This window comes from Opisthocomus hoazin, chromosome W, assembly GCF_030867145.1.
Source record: "Opisthocomus hoazin isolate bOpiHoa1 chromosome W, bOpiHoa1.hap1, whole genome shotgun sequence".
Classification (NCBI taxonomy): domain Eukaryota; kingdom Metazoa; phylum Chordata; class Aves; order Opisthocomiformes; family Opisthocomidae; genus Opisthocomus; species Opisthocomus hoazin.
The window spans coordinates 1,979,327-1,996,001 of NC_134453.1; the positions used below are offsets into that span (position 1 = coordinate 1,979,327).

Below are 16,675 nucleotides of genomic sequence, written 5' to 3' on the forward strand. Positions count from 1 at the left end.
CTTCAGCTCAATTCTGAAGATGGGCTTTAATCAAACGTAGGGTTTTGTATTCAGTTAAGTGGTCCCTGGATTCATTTCTCCACTCCGCAACACGTAGGAAGCTGAACCGGGAGATCCGTTCGCTCCTTGTGACTATCAACGTGCTTATTAATTAGTTATTGCAAACCAGTCCTAGTCAATATTCAACTAAAAATAAAACTGGTCCCAAACTTGCAGAAGCGTCAAAGGGTTTTACAGTCAGCTGTCATATTGCTGATTTTCAGGGTCATTTTATTTTTTTTTTTTTTCAAGATCAGAGAATTTAATTTCATTTATTGGGAAATATGCTTCCTAACGGTCAGTTGAAAAAGGATAGCTACAAATCAGGACCCATTATTTAAGCTAACTTGTCATTTCAAAGGTTGCAAACAAAAGCTGAACTGTATCTTGGGGGTTTGTCTCTCATCTAAAATTTATATTAATTTATATTACCATATAAATATTTCTTATTTTCTATAAATACAGTCAATTTTTTATCGTAAATTAAAAATTAAATTTGAAATATAGCAATGTAAATTCTCACCGAGTCAGCAGAACTCCTTTAAACTACGCACAGGTAATGAAGGGTGCCTTGAGATTACATTTGAGGGGTTATTATTTGGTTTAGAGATAGATCGAGAGCGAATCAGCACAAAGAAACCACGTCTCTTTTTTGTGGTGACTAAGACGCTACCGCAGAAATACCAAATGCCTGTGTGAATCAACGCTCGCTGACGGAGAGGCAAACCAGCGGAGACGGGTGAGGAGGAGGAACAAACGGCGAGGCCGATAGCAAACCCGAACGTCAAAATCCATTCAAAATCGGAACTCGCCCGTGGAGTGAAAGATCAAATCCGGCCCATTCTGCAAACGCTCAGAACAACAACAAAAATTGGTCCTCTAAATCAGTTTGCAATTAAACGTGGGCAACAGACGCAAACGCTGGTGGTTCAGAAAGGGTTTAAAGATCGTAGAATCATAGAATGGTTTGGGTTGGAAGGGACCTTGAAGATCATCTGGTTCCAACCCCCCTGCCATCAGCAGGGACATCTTCCACCAGACCAGGTTGCTCAGAGCTCCATCCAACCTGGCCTTGAACCCTGCCAGGGAGGGGGCAGCCACAGCTTCTCTGGGCAACCTGGGCCAGGGTTTCACCACCCTCATGGGGAAGAATTTCTTCCTAATATCTCAATCTGCCCTCTTGCAGTTTAGAGCCATTCCCCCTTGTCCTGTCACTACACCCCCTTGTGAAAAGCCCCTCTCCATCCTTCCTGTAGCCCCTCCAGGCACTGGAAGGCTGCTCTAAGGTCAGATGGAGACGGATCCAACGCTTCCCACCTGAAGACCACCTCTAGCTAAAAAATTAATATTTAATTAAAGTTGAAGTTTCAACAGCACGTGGATGCGTGAGATGCCGGAGATGCAGCAGCACCCAAGGACAGCCCCGTTCCCAAGAGCCCGCCATCCAGGCAGCGTCCCAGCAGTAAAATGGGAAATCAAACAAAAAGGCAGAGATTTACCTGTTACACTGGTGAATTCTGCACTTTTAATCTTTTGGATGACCTTATCCCTTGCGTATAAAATAGGGATTTTTTTCCACTGAGCTTACAACATCAAATGAAACCTAAACAAGCTCCTGGCTCTTCTGGAAGACCTCTCCTGTGAGGCAGGGTGGATTTTTATGGTGTGTGTGTACATGTCTATACCTTGAAGAATGCTATCCACTGAAATGCACGCACTGTATTCTACTGCTATATTCCACTGTATTTTAACAGAAAATAAGCACAATTGAATTTATACTAAGAGATAGGTATCTACTAACAGATCCTATACATGAAATTTTCTATTTCTGCTCATTTTTTCATCAGCAGTCTGCTATTACCAGCAAATATTACAGATTATCTCACTTTTCAACCCCAATTTTTATCTCAGCCAGAAACTTCCCTGACTGCCGGTGTATCGGTTGGCTGTTTATTTATTTCCTAATGGATTTAAGGTTTGTTTTATCCTTTTCTGAGAAACTTGCCTTTTACCTTCAAGTGCTCTTTCCAACCCTCCTTATGGGCAAGCCAAACCGTTTGATCCCACGCACGATGCCTGGCTGAGCACGAAGATTAAAGAGCATCCCATCAGCGGGGCTCTGGTGATTACGCCGCGGCAGGAAGTGCCATCACTTCCAAAAGGGGTTTCTTTGAAAGGGTTGAGCTGAAAAAAAAGCCCTTACGAGAGAGAGTTCAAAACACAGGAGACTGTTTTTCCAGATGGTCCCCGAAATGGCCGCGTTGTGTTGGACTTGGTGGTGCTGCCAGCTGTCACCGGCAAGTCCTCCCCGTTCTCGAACCCTTACTCCAGATTTCACAGTAATTTCTCTGACAACTCCTTTGCATCCCCGAGGTTAATGTCAAACCCAGGATTTCTTTTTGTAAGCAGAAAAATAGCTCTGTTGCAAAAATGATGTGTAAACAATAAACAACTCAAAAATTCCACGGAAGCTTTCCCCTTTTTGGAAAACCACATTAATTTTATCTCACAGCTTGTCTGAAAGGTTGCAGGACTACAGGTGCGTATTCAAAAGCTCAGCGTGACCTGGACAGGCTGGAGAGTTGGGCAGAGAGGAACCTGATGAGGTTCAACAAGGGCAAGGGCAGGGTCCTGCACCTGGGGAGGAACAACCCCAGGCACTAGTACAGGCTGGGGTGGACCTGCTGGAGAGCAGCTCTGTGGAGAGGGACCTGGGTGTGCTGGTGGACGACAGGGTGACCATGAGCCAGCAGCGTGCCCTGGCTGCCAAGAAGGCCAATGGGATCCTGGGGTGCATTAGGAAGAGTGTGGCCAGCAGGTCGAGGGAGGTTTTCCTTCCCCTCTACACTGCCCTGTGAGGCCCCATCTGCAGTTCTGTGTCTACTTCTGGGCTCCCCACTTCAAGGAAGATGAGGAGCTACTGGAGAGAGTCCAGCGGAGGGCTACGAGGATGAGGAGGGGGCTGGAGCATCTCTCCTACGAGGAGAGGCTGAGGGAGCTGGGCTTGTTCAGCCTGGAGAAGAGAAGGCTGAGAGGGGACCTTAGAAATGCCTCTAAATATCTGCAGGGTGGGTGTCAGGAGGATGGGTCCAAACTCTTTTCAGTGGTGCCCAGCGACAGGACAAGGGGCAATGGGCACAAAGTGAAGCAGAGGAAGCTCCAGCTGAAGATGAGGAAGAACTTCTTCCCTGTGAGGGTGACGGAGCCCTGGCCCAGACTGCCCAGGGAGGCTGTGGAGTCTCCTTCTCTGGAGATATTCAAGCCCCACCTGGACGCGGTGCTGTGCAGCCTGCTGTGGGTGACCCTGCTTGGGCAGGGGGTTGGACTGGGTGACCCACAGAGGTCCCTTCCAACCCCTACCATTCTGTGATTCTGTGAACTGTAGGTGGTATTTTGAGCCTCTTGCTGGAGGGAGCATAGTGAAATTTGTTTTTTTCCATTTAATCTATTTATTTGTTTAGTTATTTTAGCACAGAGCCCACGGTCTTCTCCAAGAGACTCTAAGAAAGTGTGCATCTAGTTGGGAATAGGACTAAGGCACCCTTCTAGGACTTTGAGCAGCACCATGGAAATTATGGAACAAAACTTAATTTGAAGCATCACAGAATCCAGGGTGAGCTCTTTTTACATCTTTTTTTTTTAACTTCAGAATTATTGCCACTATTTAAAGGCCTCGTATGAGAACATCAGTACTTTCTCCTCACTGCTAAACTCCAAGGCTGAGCTAGAATCTGCCTGATCCAGCTGTGTTTGAGAGCTCTGATGTTTTTAAGACAATTAAAATAAATGAGACGTGATTACAGCAGTGCCCTCTGACACTGCCACGTCACGGGCACTTCACGCCCATCAACACGTCTCAAAGCACTTCATAAACGTGAGGAGATGAGAATCCCCCATGCACAGCCCAGGACCCGGTTCCGTTCTTACTGCTGGCGATGGGTGGTGAGGCCCTTGCCCAGGTTGCCCAGAGAAGCTGTGGCTGTCCACTCCCTGGCAGGTTTCAAGGCCAGGTTGGATGGAGCTCTGAGCACCCTGGGCTGGTGGAAGATGTCCCTGCGGACGGCAGGGGTTTGGAACCAGATGATCTTCAAGGTCCCTTCCAATCCTGACCATTCTATGATTCTGTGATGGCTGCAGGCAAACGTTAGGACCCACGTGTGCAAAAACACCCAACCCAGCCATGTGAGCCCCGATTTGGTACCCAAACCAGGAGTGACCGGGGAGCCACCGAGCATCCTCACTTCCCACTGAACTCAGCCATCGCTCTCTTTGCATTAGTTCATCTTCTAGGGCCAACTAATATCTTCTCCACGTTCCTTACAACCTTCAACCCATCCCCTTCCTGACGCTCCACCGAGGTGTCACTCTCATTTCACGCACACTTGGCCGCGACCGGAGACTTGATCTGACGCAGGATGGAGATCTGAACTCCGAACCTCTGCCCCATCTGTCTCGCTCAGCTCCTGTCGCTCCCTCTCTGCTCGCAGTCAGGCTCGGGGGGATTTGCAGAAGGTGAGATGCTCGTGTCCCAGCTGTGAACCGAACCCAACAAGCCTGGCTCCTACCATGTGTTCGCCACCAACTCACCCCGCTGCCTACACGCCGTTTATCCCACAAGTGACACCGGGCTGCAGAAGACGCTTGCCTCCGGCAGTGGCCTCAGAAATGCCAACTTGAATTTAAGAGCTGTCTTTTACAGAGCCTTTCACGCTGCCATCCCAAGTGCTTTGGGTGTTGTGGCCTTTCAGGCGGGACCAGATGGACACACATCGCTGTTTCGGAGCGTCTGCCCCTTGCAGCAGGTCTCTACAAGCATTGAAACAACGAAAAAGCCTTATATATAGAATGACAGAATCATTACGGTTGGAAAAGACCTTTAAGATAATTGACTCCAACCGTTAATCTCACACTGCCAAGTCCACCACTAAACCATGTCCCCAGGCGCCACATCTCCACGCCTTTTCAATCCCTCCAGAGATGGGGACTCCTCCACTCCCCTGGGCAGCCCGGTCCAATTCGGTGAAGAAATGGCAATATGGCTACAAAAGAAAGCTGGACCTTGTTGCAGATAAGATGAGAAGCTTGCCCCAGGCAGGGGCAGGAAATTTTGCCTGCAAGACTGAGCCCTTCTGGGTGAAGGAGAAGCCCAACCTAACTGAGGGGTCCCACTTCTTCAGCTCTCGTGAATCCAACACACGTCCGCTCATTTTTCAATTAAACCTAGATTCCTACTCAAGCCCCCTCAGAAGCTGAGCTGCCATCAGGACACGCACAAGTGCGAGCTACCAGCCAGCAGCTGAAGTGGATCGTAAGTGCAGAGAAACACAGGACAGGATACTTCAAGTGAGCTCTTCATAATGCTGTACACGAGGAGAAAAACACAAGTTTTTTCTCAGGTGTGAATCACAGAATCCCACCATGGTCGGGGTTGGCAGGGACCTCTGTGGGTCACCCAGTCCAACCCCCTGCCCAAGCAGGGTCACCCACAGCAGGCTGCACAGCACCGCGTCCAGGCGGGGCTTGAATATCTCCAGAGAAGGAGACTCCACAGCCTCCCTGGGCAACCTGGGCCAGGGCTCTGTCACCCTCAGAGGGAAGGAGTTCTTCCTCATCTTCAGCTGGAGCTTCCTCTGCTTCAGTTTGTGCCCATTGCCCCTTGTCCTGTTGCTGAGCACCACAGAAAAGAGTCTGGCCCCATCCTCCTGACACCCACCCTGCAGATCTTTAGAGGCATTTCTAAGGTCCCCTCTCAGCCTTCTCTTCTCCAGGCTGAACAAGCCCAGCTCCCTCAGCCTTTCCTCATAGGAGAGATGCTCCAGTCCCCTCACCATCCTCGTAGCCCTCCACTGGACTCTCTCCAGCAGCTCCTCATCTTTCTTGAACTGGGGAGCCCAGCACTGGACACAGCACTCCAGATGGGGCCTCACCAGGGCAGAGCAGAGGGGAAGGAGAACCTCCTTCGACCTGCTGCCCACACTCCTCCTAATGCACCCCAGGATCCCATTAGCTTTCTTGGCAGCCAGGGCACGCTGCTGGCTCATGGTCACCCTGTCGTCCCACAGCACACCCAGGTCCCTCTCCACAGAGCTGCTCTCCAGCAGGTCCGCCCCAGCCTGTACTGATGCCTGGGGCTGTTCCTCCCCAGGTGCAGGACCCTGCCCTTGCCCTTGTTGAAACCATGTACAAAGTTAGGAAAATAAAACCCAAGTGCAAATGTACAGCACCTTTTTCGAGTGCGAAACGAGTGTATATGCTAAGAAATCATGCAAACACCAAACCATCTATAGTTCCATCATCACAAAAGAGCTCTCCCCTGCGCAGCTCTAATCCACACGGCCACAACGGCCCAGGCTGGTCCACTGTATTTGCAACCACGTAAAGTCTCCACAACTCACTCCCCAGCTGTTTTGAAGGCCTCAGGCCATTTGCACTGCTCTAAAAGCAGTTCTCTTCTCTGGTTGATTAGCGCTCAACCAAACCCGCCTCTGCCAGGGATGAAAAGAACACTTGAGCCTCTGTCTACAGAGCAAGATGAAAGCTAAAATACAGAGCTAACAATACTTCGTGTTGGGCGGCCAAGTAGTAGCTGGAGGAGGTAAGATCCACAGGCATCACTCAACGCAAATGGTCCTTCATACCAAGACAACGAGCACCGTCACATAAACATTGGTATGATGCCTACAAAAACACAGGAACTTCTTCCTAGCTTCACACTTACCACGCGGAGAAGAACACCAGTTTGAGAACCATTTGCAAGGTACTTGTGAAGACCTGAGGCCCTCTTAGGACTATCCCCCCATCCAGAGGAGACCCACGATCCGTTGACGCCTACCTGTTGACGCCATCCCTGGAGAAGAAGACCGTGTACGTCTGGACGCTGCCTCTGACTTCGGCGGGTGGGCGCCAGCTGAGACGGACAAACCGGCTGGAGACCAAAACAGGGACCACATCTCGGGGGGCAGAGGGGAGGACACTGGAACTTGGGACAGCTGGAGGGGAAGGAGAGGAGTCAGTCAGAGAGGCCGGTGACACGGGGGTGTCGGGGCGGGCGGGAGGTGCCGTGGTGGCCACGGCTGAGGTGTTACGGAACAAAGGGCCAAGGTGGCATGGAATAAGCGTGAGTAAAGCGACAGGGGATGGAAGAGAGAGAAAAAAAACCTAATAGTAAAAATCACACCTTAAAATACACCATCCTCTAAAGTGAACAGCAACACGCAAACCTCGAGTAGGCTACTTCCTCCGGATAACTGGAAACTATTTCTTGCACGAGGGGTCAGAAGGAGACGTCCCTTTGCTCGCTCCTGTTTCACTGGGTTGGCCTCCTGCCCCCCAAGCAGCAGAAGTCATTCACCTCATTAACCAGCAATAACTGACCACGCAAAGCCTGACGCCCGCAAACTTTTGGGAAGCACGGAAACTAAGCAGCGTGCTTCAGCGCCTGGCTTCTTAGCTAATTGCATCAAAGCGGAATAAAATGAAAAGAAAAAAAGATAGCAAACCTCAACACCATTCCCCACGGAAAAGTGTTTCGTCTACGTGCAAAACCCAGAAACGCCCAAACTGCAGATTCAAGCAGTAAAGTTAATTTGAGAACGGTTCCTATTTATAGAGTTTGAGGATTTGGTTGTCCCCAATCCACGTGAAAGCTGCCAACATAAATAAGTAAATAAATAAAAATATTCGCTTTAAGTGATCAGCTGCCCCCCTGACTCGGCGCGTGCACCTTACGGGGCACCCACAGTTACCGAACCTTCTCCGAGGGCAAACACGACGCGTAAGGACCGATTTCACGGGCCACACCGGCCCCGAAAAGCAGGTCTTCACCACTGGTACCAAACCAAAAAGCAATTCATTTTTTTCATTATTGCAAATCTTTTTTGGTCAGTCCCTATGCATATACTGTGAACTCTAACAGTAGCATTAATTTACTTATTTAGTAATTTACTAATTTATTAATTGAGATCATTAACAGCGTTGTATTATCGAAAGAGCTTATGAAGAACAGCTCTATGCAAAAAGCATGACGTTCCCTAGCTTAGCATTTTCTTCTGTTATCCCTAATTTATTATTAAAAGCCACTGATACCGCTGTTATTATTAATAACAAACATTATTACCTCTTACTTATTGTGATCCATCCAAAACCAGAGGGAATTAAGGAATTTCCCAGTGGCATTTCCAGAGTAATGATGTGTTGAAAGAAAATATTAAGCCACAGTCATAGCTCTTTTTGGCTGCAAAGTTGCCGATCCGTTATTTGCACTGAGCTGGCGTTTAGCGTCCTTAGTCACGGGCCACTGATCTAAATAATGTGCAAACACGAGGCTAAAGAATAATCCTGTGTACATTTATATTACGACGACGCGACTATTTTGCTTCATGGTCAAAGCCAGCAGATATGGGCTTCTGGTCTATTCTATATGTTGACTCATGTATTATAAGAGTAAGCGCATTGTCTTCTTCTAACGAGGGCTGCAGTAGGTGAACATCTCTAGAGAAGTACCAAGGGCATGATTGGGAAAAAAAAACAAACCCACACAGACAAACCTTTGAGGCTTTTTCAGAGTTCTGGTGCTTAAATCAAATACAGCAATTCAGAAAAAGCCCCGGTATTAACTCTCTTGGCATCTGAGGGCCTGTAGAAATTCTCATTTCCCCACAAAACACCCCGGCCCATGGTTCCTCCACCAAATATCCATCCTCCTGGTCAGGCACGGCTGTCTGGTACCTCTCCTCCATCAAAACCCTTTCAGTTTTCAGAAACTTGTGCTGTCACAGAATCACAGAATGGTCGGGGTTGGAAGGGACCTCTGTGGGTCACCCAGTCCAACCCCCTGCCCAAGCAGGGTCACCCACAGCAGGCTGCACAGCACCGCGTCCAGGCGGGGCTGGAATATCTCCAGAGAAGGAGACTCCACAGCCTCCCTGGGCAGCCTGGGCCAGGGCTCTGTCACCCTCGGAGGGAAGAAGTTGTTCCTCATCTGCAGACGGAACTTCCTCTGCTTCGGTTTGCGCCCATTGCCCCTTGTCCTGTCGCTGGGCACCCTGGAAAGAGTCTGGCCCCATCCTCCTGACACCCACCCTGCAGATATTTAGAGGCATTTCTAAGGTCCCCCTTCAACCTTCTCTTCTCCAGGCTGAACAAGCCCAGCTCCCTCAGCCTCTCCTCGTAGGGGAGATGCTCCAGTCCCCTCCTCATCCTCGTAGCCCTCTGCTGGACTCTCCCCAGTAGCTATGACCAGCCCCAAGTCCAGATATGTACATTTAGGTGACTACATATATACTGGTGTCTAAGCTGCCCCCTAGACAATGAGGACATCTACCTAGCACAGATAACAGAGCCCAAAAAAGCTCCTCAAACCACCAAACAGGGGTATCCACCTTCAGACATGCTAAGTATCTAAAATCTGGAGGTGAACCCACACCCTTCGTGACCTCCTGCCTGTGGCTGACCTACTAGGCGTCAACTGGTGACAACAACAGCAAAAACTGAGGTGAAAAGCGGCAAGATTGGGACTGCAGCCCCAGTCCACTAAGCATGCGTTTTACTGTGGTTTCCACTAAACTCTGTAGAGCTATCACTGCCAGAAGCAATTTCACTTTTATTGCTGCTAGCAGCGAGTAACAAACATATAGGGTACAATACTACAATATAGAGAGACATATAACCCGAAATTATCTCAGCAAGCAACGTCGGCAATCCTTCAATCTTTCATATGACTACAGAAGATCAATCCAGCACCGGTTAAACCATCTTCATCAGAGTCTGACAGGCTCTGATTTCAGCCTGATGTGGTTCATATTAACTCCTCGCCAAGCGCATCTTTCTCCGCTCTCCCGGCAGCGTGAATAATCATCTGCCGCTCTACGAGGCGAGCGGAAAACCGGACCGCTGGATTCATCTTCCACGTGTGCAAATGACTACACCAGCAACCGAGAAGGGCTGATAGGAGCTGACCCTCATGATTCCATTTAGGAAGCCAAATGGAGCACCTCAAAGTCAGAACCAAATCCCCCATTATTTATAATCCAGAATCAGCTACGAGTTCTGTGATCATCTTAATATTTTGCCAGTAGGACCCGTCCTCGCGCTCCTAAAGCCAACGTCCTTCAAAAATTTAGAACTATGCTTGATGTAGGTGCTCAGGACCCGCTTGTTAACAGCTTTTATTTATAAAATGTAGAGCAGTTGTAAAACACGCGCAAGGCCAACTATTTCTGGGGTTTGAAAACAACTAAGGGTAAAACATCGTGCGGGACATCCCACTTCACCACTGCTTCCCATACACAGCAGCCATAGGCTGTTTGAAATTAAAAATAATAGGAATATGAGACTCAATTCAAAGAGATGGCTTTTTTTTTTTTACCATTGTTCATAGTTTTGTTTGGGTTTTGGTTGTTTTTAAGTTTTTTTTTGGCTTTTTTTTTCTTTTTTAAACGTATAGGTACTTTCCTGCAGGCAGGGAAGGAGGAGATCCAAGCAGCAGCCATCTCCCCTCTAAATAGTGTTTTTACAGCCCAGCAAAAGCTTCTGTTGGACATCCAAGAAGAGATGATGGACAAATGGAAAAAAGCCCTCGTAATTACATCCCACAAGCGATCTGGTGTCCAGAAGATATAACATTATTGTTGCTAAGCAGAGGTGGCAATAGATGGCATGGGTTTATTCATGAGCCCCTCCCGCTAAGAGACACGGGTGCAAATTCCCCAAATCCAAGTTATAAAACATCTCACGTTCTCACTCAAGTGCTCTCAGGGATATTATTCATATATATATATATATATATATATAGGTACAAACACACCCAGACCTCAGCACAGTTTTGGACCTCCGCCATTCACTTGCCTTTTTTTTTTCCCTTTTTTTACATATTCACCAAGTTGACAGAAAAGGGAAAGAAGTTTAAGGAAAGTTTAAGGGAAGAAGCTGCAAGTTGAAGATGAAAAATAAGTTCAGAAGTTCTTGTGCATACAGAAAATGCTGCTCTTAGCTGCCAGCGATATCGATCTAAAAGCCGTCCCGGTAATCTTCATGGAGGACCGAGTTCTGAACTGATAAAGATAAATTTGACTTCTCTGCTTTTAAAGCAATTAGAATTTGCATGATATTAGTTAATGGTGCTTAATTTAATTGAACATTTATTTTTCTTTTTTTTTTTTTTTTTTTTTTAAATGTTAGGGGTTGGATTGAAGCCTGTTCTACGCATACCACGTTGCCACATGCCTAAATTAAAAAGGACACTCCATTTTCAGGGGGATAAATTAATACAGAAAGAGACTGGGCTACCTATAGGAACTGTCTGTATCTCACAAAGCGGTTAATGTACATGGTATTATCCACTCAGCTTTTTTTTAATTATAACCTCACCCAAGCAAAGACTATTCATGGAATTGCCACTGTTTTACACTTGCGAGTCTGTTAAAATAAGGACCTTTACCATAGGCTAGCTACACTTCTAAATACCGTTAATTAGAGCTTGCTGAGGGATTTGAAACTTGATACTTTTTCAGCAAAAACGAAAAAACCATCGCGCTTCCAATCTTCAACCTCCCGCTGCAAATCACACTTCCCCTGAATATCCCCCACACCCCGACGCCAAAACATCTCAAGACATCAGATGAAAATTTCCAGCCAAGACACTACCTCGAAAATATTTTTATGCCTTCTAACGACTATTTCAATTCCTTGATTTGAATTGTTTTTTAATACAAATTTTTATCTATTTCCATTTTAAACAACTTTTGAGAATTTCACTGAATGTATTTGAACGTAACAGGGACATTTAGGGTTTAAGTCAAGCATTTCATTTCAGAAAAAAACAAGATGCTATATTCAAGTTAAAATATAAATCTTTTCGATTAATTCACGTCTCTCCTCCCCTCCTCAAAATTTTCCTTAGGTTTAGCATTTTACGTCGGTTATTTAAATCGGTACAGCACGAATTTCAAGTCTGACATAAGAATCTGAATCTGTTCTCATCTCCAAATCCTCGGTTTCAAAAGGGAAAGCAATTTACTGGGAATTTTAATTCCAGAAATAATAGCAAATACGTGCTTTTTGCTTGGTGCTGCCTGGTACAGCCGTAGCCTGGTCAACCCAGTCTCCTGCCACCCTCCTGCCCTCAGAGAACTTAGTCTTTTTTAAACCTTTTCTTTTTCTGAAATTCAGAACCTTTTTGACCCATCTCGCACCTTCCACTGAGCAAACTGTGAAAGTCGTGAGTGAGAAAAAAAAAAAGCTCGCTGCAGGAACGTCTCACTCGAGAGATGCTGCGTAGGCAACACCCAGCACCCGAACAAGCCAGGCGCTCTTCCCGTAAAGCATCCTTAAAGCAAAAGATCCCCAACAGATATCCATTTTTGTTGCAATTCGTCATTTTTTTTCACAACATAGACACTTTGGAAAGAATCCTTTCCATTTCGTTTTACAGAATTTTTTGGGCAGAGAGGAACCTGATGAGGTTCAACAAGGGCAAGGGCAGGGTCCTGCAGCTGGGGAGGAACAACCCCAGGCACCAGTACAGGCTGGGGCTGACCTGCTGGAGAGCAGCTCTGTGGAGAGGGACCTGGGTGTGCTGGGGGACAACAGGGTGACCATGAGCCAGCAGTGTGCCCTGGCTGCCAAGAAGGCCAATGGGATCCTGGGGTGCATTAGGAGGAGTGTGGGCAGCAGGTCAAGCAAGGTTCTCCTTCCCCTCTACACTGCCCTGGTGAGGCCTCATCTGGAGTCCTGTGTCCAGTTCCGGGCTCCCCAGTTCAAGAAGATGAGGAGCTACTGGAGAGAGTCCAGCGGAGGGCTACGAGGATGGTGAGGGGACTGGAGCATCTCTCCTAGGAGGAGAGGCTGAGGGAGCTGGGCTTGTTCAGCCTGGAGAAGAGAAGGCTGAGAGGGGACCTTAGAAATGCCTACAAATATCTGCAGGGTGGGTGTCAGGAGGATGGGGACAGACTCTTCTTACTGGTGCCCAGTGACGGGACAAGGGGCAGTGGGCACAAACTGAAGCAGAGGAAGCTCCAGCTGAACACGAGGAAGAACTTCTTCCCTCTGAGGGTGACGGAGCCCTGGCCCAGGCTGCCCAGGGAGGCTGTGGAGTCTCCTTCTCTGGAGATATTCCAGCCCCGCCTGGACAAGGTCCTGTGCAGCCTGCTCTGGGTGACCCTGCTTGGGCAGGGGGTTGGACTGGGTGACCCACAGAGGGCCCTTCCAACCCCGAACATTCCATGATTCTGTGTTCACATGTGTTGGGTCTTACCACCGACACGGAGCACGTGCCGGGGTGTCGGGGTACCCCAGCATACGTTTTGAGATTTTTCAGCCCATATGCGGCGGTACTCATTCACCAAATCAAAGATCTGTCCTCGCTGCCATACATCCCTCCCCCCTTCTGGCTCCTCGCACAGTCATTCATTACTACTCGGTGCCATAATGATGTTCTTAGAAACGAGTCATGCGGTATTAATTTTTATTATGCCTCTTCTGCGACATTCCGAACCTTGCTATAAATCACTGAAGTTCATGTGTGTCAACAACGCCTGATGGTACCGTATGAGCAATTCACTCCTGACTCAGCACCTCGCAGGATCAGGCCAACAGAGCTTTGGAAACAGCACGTCCGTATCGGAAACGCAAAAACTCGGAGACTGGGGAGATTTTACTACTTCCACCCTACGCAACAAGAACCACATCGGAAACTAAATACAAACAGGCGCTTCTCTTCTCTCCAGCCTCATTTTCTCAAACACAGGCAAGAGATGCCCCGAAGGATAACGGCTTAATCGCCGAGCTGTGATGGAGGGAGGAGGGAGGTGAGTTATCGGCTAAATGGCGCGACCTCAAACTAGTAAATGGAGACAGCTCCATGGAAAGCAAGCCAGAGCATCTCCTCCTACACGCTCCTCTTGACAGGGAGAAGCTGCTCACGCTCGCAGAAGAGCACGCAGGGTCTGTCCCCTGGATGGACCGTGAGATTCTGAGGCCGACACCGCAGTTAGGGAAGGAAAAATGCCCAGAGGGCCGTGCCACCAAACCCAGCCCCTTCCTCAGCCCCAGGAAACTCAGGACGTTGAACCGCTCTCTAGCCCACACCTGCAAACCAGCCGTGCCGTTCTAGGACTTTATTCTCTGCTCTTCACCACAATATCTGATTGTCTCTCAGGAGCCAGAGGAAAAACAAGACAAACGTCCATCAAACATCTACTCTTTCAACCTCCAGCCCAGTCTTGGGGCATGGACAGCCACTGGAGGGAAGATAGATGGAGAAGACAACCACATCGCCCCTTTAATTCCCCCAGAGAAGAGCCAACAGCTTTCCTTTCTGTCTCCTCTTCCATTGGGGAAGAGACCCTGAAGGGGTGGCAAAGCATGTGGAAGACAAGAGAAGGATAAACGGCTGGAAAATGGGATCACACTGCAAGATCTGAAAGTTGGGGTGTGCTGGGGTGGGAAGCAAGAAGAGAGGCAAGGAGGAAAGTCCTGGGAAGAGCACACGTCAGGTGGCCAGAGAGGCAAAAGGCATGGTCAGGCTGAAGAAGGCTACAATAACTATCAATAGAATACCACAGGTTAAAATATCATTTATCTGGATCCCCTGTAGGAGTCAAAAGATGTGCTATCTGTGCTTACTTTGAATATCAGCAGTGCGATATAGACCTACACCACCCCATAATTCCAATTCATCTGGGGCAGTTGTGCCCAAGGGTTATACTATTTTAAGGATGATGCGAGCCAGACACGGCCCTGCTGTTAAACGCGCAAAACAAGACTTTGTACAACCGTGGCCCCTGTGGGGAGTTACAAATAATGATTTGAACCTGTAGCAGGCAAGGCAAAGAGCTTCGCGCCGGGGTCAAAAGGAGGAGCGCATCTATGGGGACAGAATCACAGAATGGTCGGGGTTGGAAGGGACCTCTGTGGGTCACCCAGTCCAACCCCCTGCCCAAGCAGGGTCACCCAGAGCAGGCTGTAGAGGACCTTGTTCAGGTGGGGCTGGAATATCTCCAGAGAAGGAGATTCCACAGCCTCCCTGGGCAGCCTGGGCCAGGGCTCCGTCACCCTCAGAGGGAAGAAGTTCTTCCTCCCGTTCAGACAGAACTTCCTCTGCTTCAGTTTGTGCCCATTGCCCCTTGTCCTGTCGCTGGGCACCACTGGAAAGAGTCTGGCCCCATCCTCCTGACACCCACCCTGCGGATATTTATAAACATTTCTAAGGTCCCCTCTCAGCCTTCTCTTCTCCAGGCTGAACAAGCCCAGCTCCCTCAGCCTCTCCTCGTAGGAGAGATGCTCAAGTCCCCTCCTCATCCTCGTAGCCCTGCGCTGGCCTCTCTCCAGTAGCTCCTCATCTTTCTTGAAGTGGGGAGCCCAGCACTGGACACAGCACTGCAGATGGGGCCTCACCAGGGCAGAGCAGAGGGGAAGGAGAACCTCCCTTGACCTGCTGGCCACACTCCTCCTAATGCACCCCAGGATCCCACTGGCCTTCTTGGCACCCAGGGCACACTGCTGGCTCATGGTCACCCTTTCATCCCCCAGCACTCCCAGGTCCCTCTCCGCAGAGCTGCTCTCCAGCAGGTCCGCCCCAGCCTGTACTGGTGCCTGGGGTTGTTCCTCCCCAGGTGCAGGACCCTGCCCTTGCCCTTGTTGAACCTCATCAGGTTCCTCTCTGTCCAACTCTCCAGCCTGTCCAGGCCAACAGTGATGACAGTGTTTGCATCATCGCAGGAAAGCTGCTTGGGCAGAGTTCGAAGGAAGAGATTTTATTTTTCTCACATCATTAACTACTGTCACCTAAGAGCTACTTTACACAAAAAAAACAGGCGGAGTCAAGGCAGCGAAGACGAAGCCCTGCTGACCAAGGTCTAAGGGTGCTGGGTGCGAAGAGCTGCCTGGCATCACCATCCCAGCACGGTCCCAGGTGTGACCGCAGCTCCACCAGAACAGGAAAGGTTTTACTGGTTTCTCTTTTTTGGGGGGAGCTGGTGTGCCCCAGGCTGGCAGCTGCAGCCTCCACAGACAGACACTACGGCCGCGCTCCCGTCACTAACCTCTATTCCATTTTAAGAAATCACCTATAAATGATAAAAACCACTTTCATATCATTTCTTTAGCTGCAGTAAATCCGAGATCTTTCTGTTTTCACATCTCAGCTTGCTCTGGACACCGCCTGGCCAGCAGCTCTCCACGGGGGGACTCAGGTGGGCTGCGACAGGCACCCACTTCTTGCTTCTAGCGCACATCTGTGTGCACATCTGTCTGTGTATTATATTCCTTTTCTTTCCTTTTACAGCTGAGAAAACTGCTATCCGCATTTGCAAGGAAAAGAAAAATCAATAGCAAACGTGGCCCTAATGGCTGCTTACGTTCGTGCAGTGAAAAGATCTTATTAATTAACTGATGCTACTCTAAAAAAAATCAAAAATAATGGGCAAACTTATTAATTTACTGACGCTACTCTAAAAAAAATCAAAAATAATGGGCAAACTTATTAATTAACTGATGCTACTCTAAAAAAAATCAAAAATAATGGGCAAAATTATTAATTTACTGATGCTACTCTAAAAAAAAATCAAAAATAATGGGCAAACCCAGCACTGACCAGCTCTCGTGTTCAGAGAAGCGCTGTTGCTCTCCCCCTCGGAGC

At 48.5% G+C, this 16,675-nt stretch overlaps 1 protein-coding gene across 1 annotated transcript in view; it reads right to left on the minus strand.

The window, feature by feature from the left end:
* The window catches only part of LOC142365643 (netrin receptor DCC), a 678,995-nt gene that overhangs the window by 212,054 nt on the left and 450,266 nt on the right, over positions 1-16,675 (minus strand). The window contains exon 8 of the mRNA XM_075446652.1: positions 6,872-7,028. Within this exon, the coding sequence (XP_075302767.1) occupies positions 6,872-7,028 (157 nt within the window). The remainder of the gene's footprint in view (positions 1-6,871; positions 7,029-16,675) is intronic.